Source organism: Idiotropiscis lumnitzeri, chromosome 13 (assembly GCF_059441095.1).
Source record: "Idiotropiscis lumnitzeri isolate Australia: NSW breed Sydney's pygmy pipehorse chromosome 13, RoL_Ilum_1.0, whole genome shotgun sequence".
Classification (NCBI taxonomy): Eukaryota; Metazoa; Chordata; class Actinopteri; order Syngnathiformes; family Syngnathidae; genus Idiotropiscis; species Idiotropiscis lumnitzeri.
Window position 1 is genome coordinate 20,767,409 of NC_142403.1, and position 18,173 is coordinate 20,785,581.

The 18,173-nt window shown below is 47.7% G+C and overlaps 4 protein-coding genes across 6 annotated transcripts; 2 read left to right on the plus strand and 2 right to left on the minus strand.

Moving 5' to 3' along the window:
• Positions 1-328: 328 nt before the first annotated feature.
• LOC148325043 (uncharacterized) lies at positions 329-5,324 on the minus strand. The gene is made up of 5 exons (XM_088313362.1): positions 4,899-5,324; positions 2,553-2,649; positions 2,295-2,448; positions 1,611-1,758; positions 329-1,521 (listed from the first exon to the last, which is right to left on the minus strand). Exons 1-4 carry the CDS (start codon positions 5,238-5,240, stop codon positions 1,611-1,613), a joined length of 741 nt encoding a protein of 246 aa, XP_088169488.1. The 5' UTR covers positions 5,241-5,324; the 3' UTR covers positions 329-1,521.
• Positions 5,325-7,372: 2,048 nt separating this feature from the next.
• LOC148325044 (uncharacterized) lies at positions 7,373-10,489 on the plus strand. The gene is made up of 5 exons (XM_088313046.1): positions 7,373-7,577; positions 7,741-8,104; positions 9,096-9,169; positions 9,247-9,311; positions 10,137-10,489. Exons 2-5 carry the CDS (start codon positions 7,970-7,972, stop codon positions 10,436-10,438), a joined length of 576 nt encoding a protein of 191 aa, XP_088169172.1. The 5' UTR covers positions 7,373-7,577; positions 7,741-7,969; the 3' UTR covers positions 10,439-10,489.
• Positions 9,891-16,569, minus strand: LOC148325045 (calcium/calmodulin-dependent protein kinase type IV-like). Of its 2 annotated transcripts, none has more exons than XM_088313044.1 (11): positions 15,991-16,569; positions 15,105-15,183; positions 14,960-15,022; positions 14,802-14,884; positions 14,540-14,612; positions 13,331-13,421; positions 13,162-13,236; positions 12,806-12,881; positions 12,615-12,741; positions 12,168-12,320; positions 9,891-11,667 (listed from the first exon to the last, which is right to left on the minus strand). In XM_088313044.1, the coding sequence occupies exons 1-11, from the start codon at positions 16,101-16,103 to the stop codon at positions 11,224-11,226; spliced, it is 1,377 nt and encodes a 458-aa protein (XP_088169170.1). In that variant the 5' UTR covers positions 16,104-16,569; the 3' UTR covers positions 9,891-11,223. The 2 variants fall into 2 exon arrangements, with proteins under 2 accessions (XP_088169170.1, XP_088169171.1); XM_088313045.1 differs by having other exon boundaries at positions 11,521-11,663.
• On the plus strand, positions 15,647-18,084 carry fam174c (family with sequence similarity 174 member C). 2 transcript variants are annotated; one of them, XM_088313049.1, is made up of 3 exons: positions 15,647-17,212; positions 17,477-17,608; positions 17,683-18,084. In XM_088313049.1, exons 1-3 carry the CDS (start codon positions 16,968-16,970, stop codon positions 17,684-17,686), a joined length of 381 nt encoding a protein of 126 aa, XP_088169175.1. In that variant the 5' UTR covers positions 15,647-16,967; the 3' UTR covers positions 17,687-18,084. The 2 variants fall into 2 exon arrangements, with proteins under 2 accessions (XP_088169175.1, XP_088169173.1); XM_088313047.1 differs by having other exon boundaries at positions 15,977-17,272.
• Positions 18,085-18,173: the final 89 nt, after the last annotated feature.

Genomic DNA, 18,173 nt, shown 5'->3' on the forward strand with positions numbered 1-18,173 from the left:
CATAATGACTTGCTTTCAAATGTTTCATTCATTCGTTGTGTCCTCTCTTTGTTTGTTTTTTTTGCATTTCATTTCGATTTGAGCTGTTTTTGGTGATTTTCTTTTGAGGTAGTGAGGGGGTGGGGGTCATTTGAGCTGTGTTCATCTCCTGCACAATTCTTTGTCTTTGTCTCGTTACCATTCTGTTTCATTGCGCATATCAATCAAAAAATCATCATAAACTGTGTTTTGCACTGGAGGGATAATCTAGGCCTACTGCGGGTGTTGTTTTCTTTTTTTCTTTTTTTAACGGATCCTATTTAAAAAAATATGGGTCATCTCAAAACAATTTCTCATTTACAATGACAACCATCATCTTTATTTTCAACGGAACGTAAAACCGCGCCCTTGTTGGAGTGGGATTACGGTACTCTGTTTGGTTCGAAACCTCTGGATGCAAACCGGCTGTTGTCCTTAAATTGAATACGAACATCAGCTCGGAGCTGATGGGCAGTCCTCGCCGTCTTCTGTCGTTTTGCTGGTTTCCGTCCGCTTGTTGGTCCGCAAATCACCAGAAAAAGCCATCCGGCTTCCCAGAATCGCACAACTGACAACAGTTGCAAAACAAAAACGAAAGACGCCAATCGAGTGGAGCAGATTAGTGCCTTCCAAAAAAAAATAAAAAAACAACTTTGGGCGTAAAATAATAATTTACTTTGAAAAAAAAATGAAAATATACATGAATGACATTTATGGCAACATTGTGAGTTAGCACAACCAAAGCAAGCGAGTTAATTAATTAAGTTTGGAGCTTGATAAACTCTTTTTTTCATCGTTGTGAAATGAAAGAAAGGCAACTTTCAAAAAGCAAAACTTCAAGCATATAGTTCAATTTCACAACTTAAAATTGTATCAAGGTTCTTGAAATTTGAAATTCACACAACCAGTTTTTGTTTATTTTAGAGATTGCTACTTGCTCTTCATGCTAGAGTTGTTCAAATGCTGTAAATTGTGTAATTGGACTGTCACTTTTCTACCTAAAGTACTCAAAGCGCTTCACACTATTATATATCATCTACCTACTGATGATATACCATCAGTTATGTGGCTGACGTCATCTTGTTCTTCAGACTAACTGTAAAAAAAAAGTAAGCCAATAGTTTGCTCCAAAACAATTTGCTGAGTTGTTTTAAAACGAACAAGGGAGTTTGTCAAGTCACATCAAGCCTTTCAATCCAGTCCAAGTGGAGTCTCACGTCCTCCGTCACGTTTTTTTTTTTTGTCAAGTCATTAAAAAATCACTCGAATTCGGCCCGGTCGAGATGACCCCAGTTGTGAAATCTCTCCGTTTTGTGGTCTTTCTGCGAATAGTTGGCGACCTCTGCTGGCAGCAACGTGTCCGTAACTATCAAACGGCAGTGAGTGTGAGCGTGCGTGTGCGCGTGAATGTGCGTGTTTTTTTTTTGTACAGCAGTCGTATGGTCCCTCCAGGCTCCGCCCCTTCTCGGACGGCAGTGCTCGGCATCCTACGTCAGGTTCCCCCTACACAGACGCACACGCACACGCACACGTAGGAAAAGGTCAGCCGGGCGATGACATCATCATGGCGCGAGCAGACAGGTGTGACTCACTCAGGTGATAAGAAGACAAGCAACGAAAGCCAACACGACGATGGCGGGCGTCGCCGAGAGCCGCCCGGATCGGCCCCCGGGCGGCACCGGGTTCTGATGGGTCTGCGGAGGGGGTGGGGCCTCTGACTCCGCCTCTTGACACTTCACCCTGCGTAAGCACACGTAAACAAATGAAAGCGCGCGCTCATACACGCACACTGGCGGTTCAAAAAGTTGGCGCTCACTATGGTTGAGGTTGGTGTTTTGGTTTCAGTCAGTTGATAGTTTGTAATTTATTTTCAAAGGGAAATTACAGGTTGTTTTTTTTTTTGTTGAAAGGTGGCGTCATAAGACGGCGAATCCTTAAAGCCACCATGGAAATAGTTTAACAAAAAAAAAAACACTTAGATGTGGAGAATTCATGTGGGCGGAGTCAAAATTTACAATTGCATTGGCCACTTTAACATGGATTTAATAATTCCATTGTTGTGATTCGGGGGATGAAAGCTTGTCAATGCAGTTTTTTGGCAATAATTTATAATTCCTGACTGCCGCATCACAAGAATGAGCGAGCACGCCAAGATTGTGGCACGGTTAGCTTAGTGGGTGAGTTTGGATGATGTACTGGCTTAGGCGTCTGTTTCCGTGGCAACTCCTTCAGCTGTAAGTTCAATAATTGTGGCGAAGTCAGGCACGCAAACTCACAGCTGTTTTTGCAAAAACACCCGGTTGGCCTCGCAGGCGCGCGTCTGAGTCTGCGCAGCGGCGGCGTGGTTGTCGGCCGCCGCCTTTAGGCTGGAGCAAGCCGCCACCTGATGGCCGCTCTGAGTCAGGTTGTGCTGCAGCGCCTCCACATGGTCTGGATGTAAACAACACCATTACCGTGGCAACCAGCAAATAGCCGGCTCGCAGATACGTCGATGACAGCTCGTCACCCTCTTTTGCCTCGGTCGGCCATCTTACTTTCTTGATGCTGCAGCTGATTGGTCAAGTTGAGCTGCGTCTGCTGCAGAAGCTCCGCCTCTTCCTGCAGCACACTGATGTTGGCAATAAGGACTGCCTATACACACACATGCAGACACTGTCAACTTAAATAAACAGAACATGATAGCATTAGCATAATAGCATATAGCCGGTTATCAGAGCTGGGCACTTGACCCTTTTAGCCGGTCAAAATCAGACTAAGAAAAATACAGAGACGCTTGAACGCCCGCTGCTGTCTCACGTCTCTTCATACACAAACAGTCGGTCGTGGCGCAAAAGACGCGTTCGGAGGCAATTTTTGTCATTTGCCCATTTCGTGAGTAGGTTCATCACACGCATGAGGACCGATTCGTGGATTGGACTAAAATGAACCTCCGGAAATTGTTCTTTGTTAATCGAACTCTTTTTTTTTTTTTAATTTGAGACCCCCCTCTCCCCCAAAAGTGGGCGACCAGCCGGGACCTCTAGTGGTCAACAGTGGAACAACACCTCAAAATTTAAGAGGGGGGGGCGGGGTAACCAGACCCTGGGCTAGACTGGAGGATCGGGTATTTCTCGCTATCTGGTTCTCATTTGAACGGCTACTTTACTGTCTGCTTCTTTTTGCTTTGTTTCACATCTGTTCTTTTTTGGTTCTGTTTCTGTTTTGTTCTCAATCAATCACGGCTGGCATCAAGTAAAAGCAGACGTCGTCTCAGATGAAAAAGTTTCCATTTTTAGAAGCTGCTGTGAGTCAGTCACCGTGACAACGGGATCTTATCGCACAACAACAACAACAACACCAAGACGTCAGCCGATCTTGTGCCCGCCGCACGCCAACGTTAGCGTAGCATGAGAACGGCGGCCTGCCAAGGCAAACATTCCTGATGCATTGTGGGAGGTGGACGAGCACTACTGGAAAAGGAAGGAAAGGGAGCCACGGCAGGAAGGGAGGAGGTGGGAGGCCAGGGGGGTCCGGGGGGGGGGGGGTGAGTCACACTGCGTGCGTGTGTGTGTGTGTATGTGTGTGTGTGCGTGAGGCACAAACAGTCACTTATTCCAAGCAGCTTGTTGGAGGCTGGAAAGGTTGTGTCGCTTTTAAGTTTACTCACTCTGAGGAGGGAGGGAGGGAGGCCGGCAGGGTTGTCAAGTCTCCATGGTTGAACATGTCGATTATGAAAGCAAACCATGCGAAGATGAGGAGGCCATATTGAAGTTTTTTTTTTTTTTTTAAGTACGTCTTCACAGTTCTCTTTTGTCATTCCACATTTTGCAGGGTCAGCGCATCAGGGACTTTTTCTCTGTACTTAATTTCAATTTCAAATCCATTTTTTTTTTTTACGCGTCGACATGACAAATTGTGACGATTCGATTCTTCTTCCTCTTGACGCAATGTTGCGCCGCCGCCGCCTCAAGGTTTTGCCCTGCGGATGATGAGGATTTCAGGTCCGACTTTTTGGAGCGAGGGGACGGAAGCGATTCTACTCGTACCTGAAGCTTGAGCGAGAACTATAGACTGAGGAGCTGCGTGGACGCGCGACGGCGTGTTGGCCCCGAACCAAACGTTGGTCACACCGCAGCATCAAGACGATAATTGTTCTGCGTGGTTATTTTGAATATGTTTATGTACAAACAAGGTTGTTCATGTTGTCATTTGTGTGGGTGGCAAATTATGAATGGACTCCATTTTGTAAAAAGGCTTCAACATGACACGAGGCTGGAAAATGTGAAACGATGGCCAGACTTTGCAGCTGCCCGCGCACATCACACGCACGGACAATTTTGTCCTCATTAATTGTGAGCTTAAAACATTTTTGCTTTCATGCACCGATAACAAAGTTGTTGTTCCTGTGTCTTGGATTTGCTATCATCACTTTGAGTTTACTGCTCGGTGCCGCCCATCCATGCGCGTGCGCGTTCATGAACTCGCCTCAGCACAAATGCGCTTCAGTCATCCTGCTTTGAGCTCAACCGCCTCCTTTTTTTCTTCAATTTGTTTCCATTACAACGAGTTCACGTTTCCCGGTCACGCACACACACTGAGAAATTGGAATTTTGAGTGTGCCTTTTTTTGTTTCTTCTTTTTGGCAGATGGACTCACTTGTTGTTGTTGGTCACGTTCATTGAAAAAATCCTGCCGCGTTTCTTTCAGGTCGTTCCCACGCAATGCGCGCACACTCTGGAGAGCGCCGTCACACACGCACACACGCACGAGTACGGCTTCGTATAAAGAGCACTTACACGCACACACACGACCACCCACGCGCGCGCACGCACACTTGTCACAAAGTGTAACAGGGAGCCCCAATGTGTTCTCAGGAGCGACAGAAAGATTTTTGCGCCTACCTCGCGCGCGTGGCAGGTGTCCAGGGTCTGGTTGGCGCGAAGCAGCCGAAGGTCGAGCAACGCGAGTTCGGCCTCCCGGCGCTCGAGTTGCTCGTGCGCGCGCGCGAGCTGCTTCTCCAGTTCGTCCTTGTCTTGCGCCCACAGCGCCTCCGCGCCCAGAATCTTCTCTCGGCTCTCCCGCAGGTCCTGGCGGCAACTGGCCGAACTCTTCAGATCCGGAGACGTGGACCACACCACGATGACCACCAGAGAGATGATGGACCACAGGGCCAGCACGAGCAGAGCCGCCTTGGTGCCGGTGCCCATCTTGCCGGACTTGGACGCCGCCGCCGCCGCCGTCATGACGCTTCCAAACTCGCTCGCTCCAAATTCGCTCTGCACGCAAACTCCGAGGGGAACTAGGGTGCGGCCTCCTGGCCTCTCCTTCCCTTCTTGCCTCCCTCCTCCCACACCACACCCTTCTTCCCCCACCCTCTTCCCAATTCCTCGCCTTCTTTCCGTTTGTGCCCGCAGCACACGTGGGAAAAAATGACGCGCGCCCACCGCGCACGTGTCGACTGGCAGACGAGAAGAAACTCCTGCTTGTCCAACCTTTGCTTGTTTATGGCTCCATCCCACACTGACCAAAGCACTTCATCAAGTAGGGCATCGTAGCACAATTGTTGTAAAAAAAATAAAAAATAAAACAATAGTCCACAAACTCCTCCATCGCTGGTACTGCGTTGGCGGCCCCACTCGTACATAGATGCTTTTTTTCTTTTGCTTTCTCTCAGTCTGTTCGTAACTGTCTTTGTGTTTGCTATATTGCTGCAAATAATGCTGACTATGACTTTGGCCAGATCGGTGCGAAAGAAAAGATGGCCACAGGCCAAAAGTTCGACAAGTTGAGGCATTTTACACTCCCCCATAGAATGCATACATAGAATTTGGACGACTTAGCACGTGCGTGCGTGTGCGCGTGTGTGTGCGTGTGTGTGTGCGTGCGCGTGGTGAAGTGACAAAGTAGGATGGTAGGTAATGTTGGAAGCATGACCAAAGATGCCGCCGGTGAGCACCAAACAATACAAACTAATGACTTTGATTTTGACTCAAAAGGAATTTTTTTATCTACTTTATAAAACTGAAGTCAATGTTCAGCTGTTGGTGTCATGCAAGTCCAAAATTTGGGATTCCAAGTCAATCTAATGCTTGATGGGCTTCCTCTTCCTTCTGTGGGAGAAACGAGCTGATGACGAAAGAACGCAGAACAGAATTTCTTTTCCCTCCTGAAAGAAGAGCGGAGCCGGTCCAAATGAAAACATTTGTTGCGTCTCTTCATCGCATGTTTGCTGTCGAACGTGTTGTTCTTTTTTGGCCATGCAGTCTCATTTTTCTTTATTGTGGCCAGTAGGGGGAGCCACCTTATCACGCATACCTTTCTGTAAATTTCAATGAAGTCAACCTCATTTTAGCTGACGAGATCGAAAGAAGTTTATTGAACGTCTTACTCCTCTGCCATTTCGGCGTTTCTGCCGACAGAATGCGGTGGCTCAACATTCTTTTGAAAATTGAACATTTTGACACTTTGAAGTGAGTTCATGGCTCGAAATGATTAATCGATTGATTGCTACACCTCTAAACATAATGAAGTAGAATGTAAAGCACGAACGAGCTTGTGCTGGCATGATTTCATGCAGTAATTCATGCCCACCTTGGCCACCAGGAGGCAGCACTCCGCCGTACGCTCATGCAGACGTAAAGCAATGAAAGAAGACTTCTGCGGACACATTTGCGTCCGTCCGTCAAGTCGAGTCAACACATGCTGGCAGACGTTTCACACCAATATCAACTATTTAAACAAAGTTTAAATTCCAATAACGTAGTTGGGGCGAAACAAGGTCTTTTTGGTGGTTTTTATCTGTTTCTGATTATGTGGATGTCAGTCATGGGGCTTGCATGCTGTTGTGTGTTTGTGTCTGTATTTCTATTGGCTGTGGGGCGTGTGCGTGCGTGTGTGTGTGTGTGAACCAGCTGACCTGAGCAGGGAATGAAAATATTTGGCAGCGGTTTGACAATCCTGCCTTGAAGGCAGCAAAGGAAAAATGAACACACTCTTTATGGACTTCCAAAGTTTCCTCCCGACGGTGTTTTGCGGAGTGTTTCTCATAATAGTGTGTTTCGGGGACTGCTGTTACCATGGTGACGAAGACACGTGAATGCAATGCTGCTATTTTGTCACAACTTATTTGGGAGCAAAAAGGAGAGTTTGAAAAGCCAAAGAATAAGCAAGACCGCTTATTCAACCTGCTGCTGATGATGATTGATGATGACGATAGATCGATCGAACTATCCATCAACTTTCTCGATCTCCTTTGAAGGAACTAAAGTGACGTCAAATGAAGTAAATGTCATCAGAGGTCAAAAGTGATCCCCGGATTGGTTTGGAGTGTCGGTGATCATTACGTCAACAAGTGCTGCACGCATCACGTGACCTTTGACCATTGAGAAACGGTGACTGCTTAATCGCGGGTCCTTATTCATCATCGTTTATGATTTTGTGTTGTGCGGGCGCCCTCTGCTGTACTGTAAGAGAATGACATCCAATTTTTCTCAATCTGGAGGTGTTGCCAGGTGCCTTAAGACCCTCTTCTGACTTGTTTCGTTCAAATGGTTGCAGAAGGAAGCTCGTCAGCCGTGACGGTAAGTTTGCCTGCATGCAGATGATGAAATGGTCAGCTCAGCGTTTGATTGATTACATCACTCCTGGCTCCAGGTCCTTTGAAAACGACTTTGGCAAGATGTGGTTGCATGGCCGTTTTTTTTGTGCCTTTGTTCTTCATATTTTGGCTTTTTGTCTTGTCAGGGGCGTCTGTGTCATTGCGCTCATTTCAGTCAATGACAGCGCAATGCACTCGTCAGCACGTTCAATTATCAATTGAACGTCATTTTGCGATTGCCGATGGGAGTGCAACTGTATGTGACAGCCATCGAAGGTCGCCCAACAACTTGACAAGATGCCCGCAAGTTGGACAGGAGCATCGTGGGCTGTCACAGCCTTCCATTAAGCAACCGAAACGGACGCATTGCCTGGCATGTCATGTGAGCGAACTTGCTTCCCTCGTCGTCCTCCCTCCAAAAAGTACCTCCTCTTCTTTCCTGTTTTGCTCCTCACCAACTGTCGTCCACGTGTGAGAGGAAAACGATCGAGCGAGCGAAAGAGCGTGCAGGTAAAGTCGTGGCAATGCCTTCTTCTTGTTTGTGCTCACACTTGTGAGGTTCAGGGCAAACGCTGCAGAAAATGCATGTTGGCATCTTGATGATGATGTCGGGGAGTTTACTGAACAATTAATCAAATATTTCTTTTCAAGTAGAGCGGAATCTGCATAAAACAGATTCGTCCGTTGCAGCCGATCGCGTGTTAAATTGAAGGCTTGATAACACCCAGTACAGTAAAAAATGAAGGGTTAGTATTTTTTTACACTTTCCAGTTGAGTAAAACATTCTAGCGAATATTTAAAAAAAAAAAAAAAAGTTGAAACAGTTTTAATGTTTTTCACGTTTATCCAGACTTATCTCTCCGGGGCTTTTTCTTTTTTAGGGGGGGCGGGGGTTATATGGCGCGCAGCTGGTTGCAAACCGCAATGGGAGTGCGCTTCCTTTTTTTTTATTATTTGTTTTTTTCCTCGGTCGCCATTAGATGATTGGCAAAAAACAATCCAAAAACTGTACGATGTAGTGTTGCGAAAATAACGTGCTGGCGAGACGCTTGAGTAAGCAACGGGCTTGCAGAGGAATAGGAGAGGACGACATGCTAAGCTAACGTCCGCGAGTTGGACGATGTACAGAAATTACAGTCAATTATTTTTGCCTTATTTGTTGAATTTGACAAAATACGACTTCACATTTGCATATTATACGACTTTGCTTAATGGAGGCTCTCAGAATGTTTGCAATTTAATAAACTCTATTACTCACAGGCAAATGTATTTTTTTTATCCTCTGCAAATAATGACTGACATAGGAAGTAGTAGCAGTAGACGAAGAATTCTACTCTTCTTGATTTATGTCCTCATGACTGCATTCTACGGCCCCTAGCTTAGACCGGAAATAGAACTTTTCAAAACAAATTACAAATGGAAATGAAATAGAATGAATGAAATCACTTCTACTGTTTCAAAAATATGATTATGGTTAGTGACCCAAAATGTTTTTGTGAAGGTCGAGCGTGCCGCCTCAGCCGCCGCCACGATGAACACGTCCCTCGTCTTGCTGCTGCTGCTGCTGCTGTGGTGGTAAAAACGATTTTGTCCAAATACAAAATTCATTTCGGCGCCTCTCAGCCTCATCATCTTTGTCTTCCGTCTGTCAGCTCAATCAAATCTCAAACTTTAGGTCCCGGCGGAACTCTTCTTCTTCATCATCATCAGCCACAAGGTGAGCGACATACAAAGCAGTCACTCGCAAACTTTGTACACCACGTAGCACCTCTGAAAAAAAAAATTAAATGACGCATAGCGTAGCAGAACCATTTTTTTTCTTCCCAAAATGTCGACTTCTGCTTTTTTTTTTGTGATTATTTCTTATTCACTTTAAAAACATTTTTAGAAATCTATAACTTGGGTTAAATTGCTCCAATTTGTATTCTTTTGTGTATGCAATCGGCACTCTTCCTGCATATGTGAAAGAATTAAAAAAAAAAAAAAAAGAAACACCCTCCTTACAAAAACCTTTATTTTATTTTTTTCAAGGAAAAGCATCACTGGCGCATGATGATCTAGACTTTGTTCTGTCCGTACTTTCAATAAGTGGACACTCAAGGTACATCTATGACAGCTAGCAAAATAAGATGTTGCTTTATCATAACTGTCATTTAAAAAGTGTCTACTTCGCGGATTTTGCTTATCACGGGTTATTTTTGGAACGTAACCCCGTGATAAACAAGGGTTCACTGTACACAGGGTCAAAGTAGCGTCGCGCTAACTAGTGGCTGACCGTTGAATTACACCCAAAGAGTCCAACACAATCCAACTTTATTTATATAGCGCACTTCACAACAGTAAACTTGTTACAAAAAAGTAAATAAATAATGAAATAGTGGGTCAACAACATGTTTGCTTTGAAATAAATACAAGGTGAAGTGTATAAACAGTGATTATTTTACGTAAAACCAGAGCAGGCCCATGTACCACATTTTAGGAATCACGGACACACTCCACATGGAGTGTTGATGTAAATCTTTTTTTTTTGTCCTTTGCGCAGATGGAGGACCGTCAGTTTCACTGCTGGCATCCACCCCGCTCGCCGGGGCTCCAGAAGGGCGCCGCCTGCTGGTTTGCGTGGTCAGCGCATGCGAGTCTCCGCCCGCCGTCCGTTGGTGGTCGGACGACGAGCTGGTGACGCCGCCCGCCCTGGCGTCGGGGACGTGGGCGGGGCCTGACGGCAGTTATGGCGCCACCTCGGTGTTGGAGGTGGTGGGAGTTACTCGAGCGTCTTATGCGTGCGGGACAGTCCAGCGTGGGCGCGTGTACCAACAGACGCTGCGTACGCAGGAAAAGGAGTAAAACTACAAACGTGGCCGTTCAGTGTCACACAAATAAAAACACAAATCAACATTTGGGGGAGTGAGGGGAATTTTACTGAGGTTTGATGATGTCACTTGTCGTCTGCATCACGTGAACACAAGACAAACACAAGAACGCTATTTACAGTAAGCCCCGCCCACCCGAACGGAAACAGGAAGCTGTCATCCCGCCGTCTTTGCCATCAACACCGTGTTAGGGCAGCCGAGCATCATACATAGGCTGTTTAGATAAATCAATGAAAAAAGTAGAACAGGAAGTGATGCACACACACTTCCTCTGCGGGGAAAATGTTTTTGGTTTTATTTCAAAGTGACGACACCAATGCAGCATTGTGGACTTCCTGTTTAAATCTTGTTGGAGCATTCCTGTTTCCTAACAACGGCTAAGACGTCAACCCAGAGCTGGACCGGACGTTAATGCTAAGCTAAGCTAACGTGAGTGTTTCTAAGGTGACGCAAACAAACATGAGCAGAAAAGGTAGTCGTTGTAAACACGCTACCTTGCTAACTGCTAATGCGCTAGCCATTCAAAAAAAATGTCTTTCAAGCAAAAAACATCTTAAATTTTAAAAAAGTCATCTTAGCGTTATTTGAAAAACAGAGAGTGTAAACAGATTGACAACTTCACAACATTTCAGACGTTAGCGTATTAGCTAGCATGCTAGCTGCAATGTTTCATGCACTTGTCAGTTTGTAATTATTTGTCAATATTCACAAGCTAACAACATTCCGCACTGTTGGCACGTTAGCGTCTCTGGAAAGAGCTCACGGGCCGTCGGCGGTCTTAGCGGCAGGCTCCGTCTCCGCCACGAAGCCGTTGCTGAGGATGTCTGGGCTCGGGGGCGCGGCCGGCGTGGGTGTGGCCCGATCCCTGGCGGCGGCTTGGCCCAACGAGCAGCTCTTCTTGGGTAGCCTCGGCGGGGCCACCGCCGATCTGGTTTGCCGCTGGGCGTCGGCCCGCAGCGGCGGCCGGGTCGGCGCGGGCGTGGCGGCGGGCTTGCGAGAAGGGGGGGGGCTACTTTGTTCCCTTTGGTCCTCCAAGGGCGTGGCCTCCTTGTCTTTGGGGGCAGGGTCAGCGGCCTCAGGGGGCGGGTCCTGCTGCATGCTGCTCTGTCGCGACGTCCCCGAGGCGGGAATCTCGCAGCTGTCGGTGCGGCGGCGAGACGATTCGTGCATCCGACTGGTCGCCACCACCGCTTTCATGGCTGCCTACCGCGTCACGGTCACATGACGGTCACGTTATGTCGCGTCACGTGACGGACACATTATGCCTTACGGTGAAACATGGCATCACACCACGTCATGTGACGTAACAATATGGTCAAATCATGTCATGTGATGTCACTGTGAGGTCACCTGACTGGCATGTGAGCGCCACATGACACATGGGAGTCACAAGTCGTCACATGTCATGCGACCGTAACATTACAGACCACATACGGCGTCACTTGTCATGTGATGACGCAGGTCATGGCATAGCGATGCAGGACTGTCACATGACATGACGCCATGTCTAACTTGATGTCAAATTGAAATCGTGACGTGTGAGGTCATGTGACGCGCGTCATGTCGCGGTCACACATGACTGTAACATGTCATCACACCGCATCACGTGACGGTCACGCGATTCACTTGAGTGGCACAAGCGCGTCATATGCCACCCGAGACGAAACAAAGTCACGTGACGTCACGGCGTCGGGCAACCTCACCTTCAGCTTGCGTCTGGCGTTGAACTCTCGCAGCTTCCTGTGCGCCGTGTCCATGTGTGAGAAGCGCACCGCCTTGCCGAGCACCCACGGGTGCTGCAGGGCCTGGCACACGCTCAGACGCTTGTCCGGGTCCAACACGATCAGCTTGCTCACCTGACCAACGCGCACACACGCACACGCGCACACGCATGACTTTTGCTTCACGCGCATACTCGCTCTCGGAGGATGTTAGCGTTAGCGTGGCTTTCGTGATTGATGGATGGATGAACGGATGAAATGACATTGGGACAAATCGATGACCGGACGGGTAGACAGATGAACAGCTCGGTAGACGATTGGATGGATGACCGGACGGCTCAACGGATGAACTGCTGGGCGGACGGACGGACGGACGGATGAGCGGATGAATTGACTGACAGACGGTCAAACCGCTGGACGGCCACCCACCAGGTCCTTGGCGTTTAGCGAGACGTCGTCCCACCAGGGGGAGACGAACTCGTAGTCGCAGTTGAGGATGCGCGTGTACATGTATTGATCCCCGCGCGCGTCGAAGAAGGGCTCGAACCCGCACAGCCTGCAAGCGCGCCACAAACGTCACCGCCGCATTGTGCTGCGTGCGTGTGTGCGTGAGAACTCACAGGATGTAGAGGATGACGCCCACCGACCACATGTCCACTTCTGGTCCGTAAGCGTTCCCGCGAAGAATCTCAGGAGCTCAAAAGACAAACGCACGTGACGTGACGTGATGTCATGTGACTTTGACACGGCACACAGGAATGTGGCGCTCTAAAGCGGAGAGCCCCGGTCCGCATGCTGGCTGTCAAGTTTTCCCCCAAATTCCATTTTTATTATCGGAAGGCGACATGCATATTGGAGGTGTAGGCGTCGCTAGTTTGGTGCTGATCCGAACCACCAAGATTTTTGAATACGCCGGCATGTAGCGCGCGTGCGTTAGCATCATCTGTCATGTAGCATATGTGTTAGCACGACTCACCACAGTATCCCGGAGTTCCACACACCGTCTTCATGGTCACCTGATCATCAATTATTTTGGAAAGACCAAAGTCAGCTGAAAGACATCGCAGCGCGCACACACACACACACACACGCAGTTGACACCATGAGGGTGTGTCTGTGATGGTGACGCCGAAAGTGTCACTCACCAATCTTGAGCGGCGCATCGAGCGAGAGGTCAGCGTAGAGCAAATTCTCTGGTTTGAGATCCCGATGCACGACACCGTTCTCGTGCAGATACTGACACACACACACGCACGCACACATGTAAACACCAAGGTTATTATTGTTCACAAAAAATTACAAAATTTCAACAACAAAAACAAATTCAAAAACTTGTGATGCTAACGCAGTTAGCAATGTGATGCTATTGCTAACGACACAGCCAATCAGAGAACAACTTCTAGCTTTTTCTGACGTGATACAAGTGAATTGTGCTCATCGCATCACGCACACGCGGATCTAGGTCATCGACGGCGCAAGTGTGTGTGTGTCTGAGTGTGATTTTAATCCGGCGTGATATTAATCTGTTGAGCAGCTGGATGTTACATAAGAGCACTGGATGCGACAACGACACAACAGCGGCAGAGAGCTTCCTCACGACCAGATGCTAAATGCTAACACCGCTAACGTCATTGACGAAACATCGACAGCCAATCGAGGCGGCGCCAAACGAACCTGGCGCCAATTGTCCGATTTTCTGGTGACTTCTGAAGTCCGTAACTGATATTTGGAGTCTACATTCATTTTCAGTAAATTGAAACTATTTGAGTTCTGTTGAAATACCTAAAAGTATGTTCATCAAACACTTTTTCAGATTTGTGACTTTTTTTTTCTCCAACTCCAACAAAAAGAGTAAATGGCAAAAAGTTCAACGAAAACCACAACAAATCGACGAATCGTTCCGTATAATTCCTTCACGTGACCAGATGTCATGTTTCAGTCAACAGAATATTACTTTGTGTGCACACTCGAGATGTGAATATTCTGTAATACTCTTGAAAAGGCGGTCGAAACGGGACACTTTATTCCCTTTCAAACGTGATCCATCACGTCGACGTAAACGCGCAACTCGTAACGACGTCTGTGTCGATTATTTTGATTCTTCAACCATGTTTTCTTCTGAGCATTTGCTGATAAGTTGTAGAAATTTATCCTGGAATTTTTTTTTCATAAGATACTGTACGTATGGAACGTGTTTCTTTTGGTACGTGTTTGAAATGAAAAAAAAAAAAAATTATGTCAACTCATTTACTACCATTGACGGCTAAAGACGTCAAAGATCCAATCCATTTTATTTGTATTTTTTTACTCGGCTGGTCGTGAATGAGTTCAGTGAATGCAAACAGACGTCCTACCGCCACAGCCTCGAGGATCTGTTTGATGACGTGGGCGGCATCTCGCTCACTGTAGTAGCCACGCTCCACGATCCTGAAACGCAAACGTCACGTCACCTGGCATCGTGTCACGTGTGCGGTGAAAGCTCGCGCGACACGTCAGCTGAAATGTCATGCCATGCACATGATGGATCACGTGACGTCACGTGATGTGCCACATGACGCAAAAGGTCGCGTGACACGTCATGTGACATGTGGGGTGAAAGGTCATGCAATGTGACACCTGTCAAAAAGCTCGCCTCCTGTGACCAGCTCCAGAATGAGAGCGATGTCCGTGTCTGTCTCGAAGATCTCCTTCAATTGGATCTGAGGAACAAACGGGAAGTCGCCTCATCACAGCTTTAATGACACAGCGGCGACAGGAACCGACGTGGCGCTTACGATGTTGGGGTGCGAAAGACGCAGCAGGACGCCAATCTCCGTGCGGACGATCTTCTTGTCGATCTGCGACGAGGGAAAACAAGCAAGGTCACGCTAGTTAGCTCGAAAGTGGAGGGAACGACGTCATCTTCGTGATTCGACTGACCGTCTTTTTCAGAACTTTGACGGCGTACGACTTCTTCTTTTCTTTTTCTTCACAGCGATACACCACAGATGTCGCGCCTCTGAAAACACAAGATATTCGTTTAGCGCACGCGCGTTTCGTGTAATCTGCGTGCATGTTTGTGCGTGTGCCAGATGGAGGAAACGGATCATGTCCATGCATGCCTGCCTGGTCTCCATGGCAACAGCACACCTGCTAACAGGCCTATCGAGGCACGCGAACGTTTCGCGATGGATGACGTCACACTTTTGTTTAGTGCAAAAAAAGAACGTGAAAAAACACCAACTACATTAGCCATGATGCTCTGCTGCTGCATCCAGGTGGACACCTGGCTGTCGTCATGACAACAATGTGATCTGAATTCTTCCTCCAGGTTTGTCGATCTCAACTTTCACCACCAGAAATCAACACGTGATTAGTTACGTGTGCGGCAATGATTGAAAAGAAAAAAACAAAAATAAATTATATATTAGTTCTTGACGGTTTTAACAGCGCAGATTATCTTGCACTTGTCTTAGTTGCGTTTTGTTTCGGTTATGTTGTTGCATGTTGGTGTTGTTTTGTGTGGTCGTGTGCTTTAGTATTTGTCTTGTGATAGCGTGTTGTGTTGAGGTTGTGTGTTGTTGCTGTTGCTGTTGTTGAGCAACGAGATAATTCGGGCCAATTGTATCTCGTTGTTGCCAGGAACCCTTCGTTGGGCCCAACACCTCGTGAAGGTGGTTCCTGTAGTTGGGCTGTTGTTGCTGTTGTGACGCGAAGGTGTCAGCGGCCCTTGCAAGTTTGCGGTTTTATCCGACAGCCCCGCCCCCCGCCCGCCATTCAAACCAACGCTTCATTTTTTTGCGCGCGTGCATCCGTTCGAACCAACCTGCCCAATTCGGTGCCGAGCGTGTAGAACTCCTCCACCGTCCCGTCCCTGCGTGAGCCGTCCACCCAGAAGTCGGCCGACACCGCCTCCGAACCGGGCCGGGACGTCGGCATCTTGATGCTGCGTCTGGTTTTGATCACGCGCGCCCTCTCGAGTCCAGATGGATCAGAACCGGATTAGAGGGGGAGAGTGGGGTGGATTTCTAATCCCGCCTCCGCTCCGTTTAAAACCCAAAAGGCACAACCGACACAGTCCGACGTTTTTCCTCCTCCTTGGCCGTTCTTTTATTTTTTATATATTTTTACAATATTCTTCTGTACTCCTACTCGATACCTGAACCCGGAACCTGATCGGCCTCCATCGGGCCTATAAATGCTCAAACGCTGATACCGTTCTGGCCATGATCGCCCCCGTTACCGCGCAGCAGCCTCCGGACCGAGTCCGACCTGTTCCCGTTTTTAGAAGGGGGATTCTGCAACTAGCGTCGAGGGTCCAAATGGTTCTGATGTCTTGTGAAGTGCTGTGATCTGTGTTCTGATCTGCGGCGGCGGTGGCGGCTGTAATCTCTTGGCCCCGCCCCCGACAGCACTCGGGCCAGTTTCAACCTCGCCATTGCACGCTCGAGTTGTCACTCAAAGTTCAGCCCGCTACACGCGCAGCATACGCGGACACATCTTCATGACGTTTTTCGTTGCACACACATGTTACCTCAAAATGTTATTTTATTCAATACAGTAAATGACTATTCGAATGTTTTAACGGTCTCAAAAGCCATTTGATGACGAGTCGCTTGTGTTGCCGTAAGTGGCCACCAGGGGACGCGCTGTTCAACTGCAGACGACGAAAGGACGTGATGTCGTCACAAGCAGCGTCACTCCACTTCCTGGTCGGCGTGTACTTTGTCAACAAACCAGACTCACTGGCGAGTCAAGTTAAGAAGAAGGTTTCAGCTTCCATTCAAGTTTGCTTTCGTTTCAATGGCGACGTTCTCGCGCTTGGCGATTGTTCTTCCCCTGGTCCTTTTTCTTCTTCCAGTCTGCCGGACGCTCGCGGGTCTGGCGGCCTCGCAAACCGACAAAGCGAGCGTCCCCGCCGAGAGTTCGAGCAACAACAGCAGCAGCAGCACAGCCGGAAGTAGTACGGCCGCAACCGAAAATGCTGGAAAAGGAGGCCATACGCTGAACGGGTTCAACGCAGACTCATCGATGGTGCAGCGAGCCCTGTACGTTCTCGTCGCCATCACCGCTGTCGGCATGCTTTACTTCCTCGTCAGGGCTGTCCGGTGAGAATCGTGACGTCATAGTTTTGTCACTCCACTGACGACTTGCAACACTAATATTTGCTGTATTACTAATGTTATGATTATTAATGTTCACTCATGCGTTCATTGTGTGTGCGCGTATTTTGTGTGGGTTTTGTGCTGCATGCGTGTGCGTGGGTTTGTGTAATGTTGTGATGTGTGTATATGCACGTGTTTTTGGTATAGCGTGAAGAAGGCATCCCCAAGGAAGAAGTACGGCCTGCTGGCCCACTCAGAGGACACGATGGAGCTGACTGCAGCGGCGCAGAGCGACGAGGATGACGACAACACGCTCTACGAAGCTCGTGCCCTCCGCAGGTCAGAGGTCACGCTGTGACACAGCCTCCCCTTGTCACTCTGATCTTTAACCACAAAGCATACCTTTTTTTCAGATGAGATTCTGGAGAAGACACTCGACGGTCAGCAACCCATCGCCTCTGCAAAAAAATCAACCAAAGACTTTTTGTTTATGTTTCTATGGTGGTGAATTTGTTTAATTTTTACTTATGATATATATATATATACACTTACAGACACATTTTGTTGTTTTGTTTTCCAAAGGAGGTGGAGCCAAATGACTGTCACTGCTTGTGATTGGTCCAATACGTGTGCCCATTTTGGTGCTGAGCATCATGGGCAATGTGAACTTTTTTTTTTGTCTTGTCGATCGACTGGGTATGGTGGTCACAGTGGGAGTGTATTGCTGACATTTGACCAGAAGTTGTCGTATGGACCAAAACATCCACTTCACCTCTTAATTCATATTAAAATGGATACTTTTCTATTCTTCAACATTCTTTTTTGTCTGCGCCATCATTTGCAGTCATCTCCTAATGTCATGATGACTTATCAACCCGACTGGAGAATACTGTAATTTCTCAAC

What these genes read in the sequence shown, in the direction of transcription:
- LOC148325043 (XM_088313362.1), bottom strand. Translation starts at nt 5,240, where the DNA reads ATGACGGCGGCGGCGGCGGCGTCCAAGTCCGGCAAGATGGGCACCGGC. An exon ending in ACACCTGCCACGCGCGCGAG is followed by an intron (nt 2,650 to 4,898) that starts GTAGGCGCAAAA and finishes GTGTGTGTATAG; the next exon opens with GCAGTCCTTATTGCCAACAT. An exon ending in GTGTTTTTGCAAAAACAGCT is followed by an intron (nt 1,759 to 2,294) that starts GTGAGTTTGCGT and finishes GTGCTTACGCAG; the next exon opens with GGTGAAGTGTCAAGAGGCGG.
- LOC148325044 (XM_088313046.1), top strand. Translation starts at nt 7,970, where the DNA reads ATGTCATGTGAGCGAACTTGCTTCCCTCGTCGTCCTCCCTCCAAAAAG. An exon ending in GCGAGCGAAAGAGCGTGCAG is followed by an intron (nt 8,105 to 9,095) that starts GTAAAGTCGTGG and finishes GTTTTTGTGAAG; the next exon opens with GTCGAGCGTGCCGCCTCAGC. An exon ending in CTGCTGCTGCTGCTGTGGTG is followed by an intron (nt 9,170 to 9,246) that starts GTAAAAACGATT and finishes TCCGTCTGTCAG; the next exon opens with CTCAATCAAATCTCAAACTT.
- LOC148325045 (XM_088313044.1), bottom strand. Translation starts at nt 16,103, where the DNA reads ATGCCGACGTCCCGGCCCGGTTCGGAGGCGGTGTCGGCCGACTTCTGG. An exon ending in CTCGGCACCGAATTGGGCAG is followed by an intron (nt 15,184 to 15,990) that starts GTTGGTTCGAAC and finishes TTGTGTTTTCAG; the next exon opens with AGGCGCGACATCTGTGGTGT. An exon ending in CGATGCGCCGCTCAAGATTG is followed by an intron (nt 13,237 to 13,330) that starts GTGAGTGACACT and finishes GATGTCTTTCAG; the next exon opens with CTGACTTTGGTCTTTCCAAA.
- fam174c (XM_088313047.1), top strand. Translation starts at nt 16,968, where the DNA reads ATGGCGACGTTCTCGCGCTTGGCGATTGTTCTTCCCCTGGTCCTTTTT. An exon ending in TTCCTCGTCAGGGCTGTCCG is followed by an intron (nt 17,273 to 17,476) that starts GTGAGAATCGTG and finishes TTTTTGGTATAG; the next exon opens with CGTGAAGAAGGCATCCCCAA.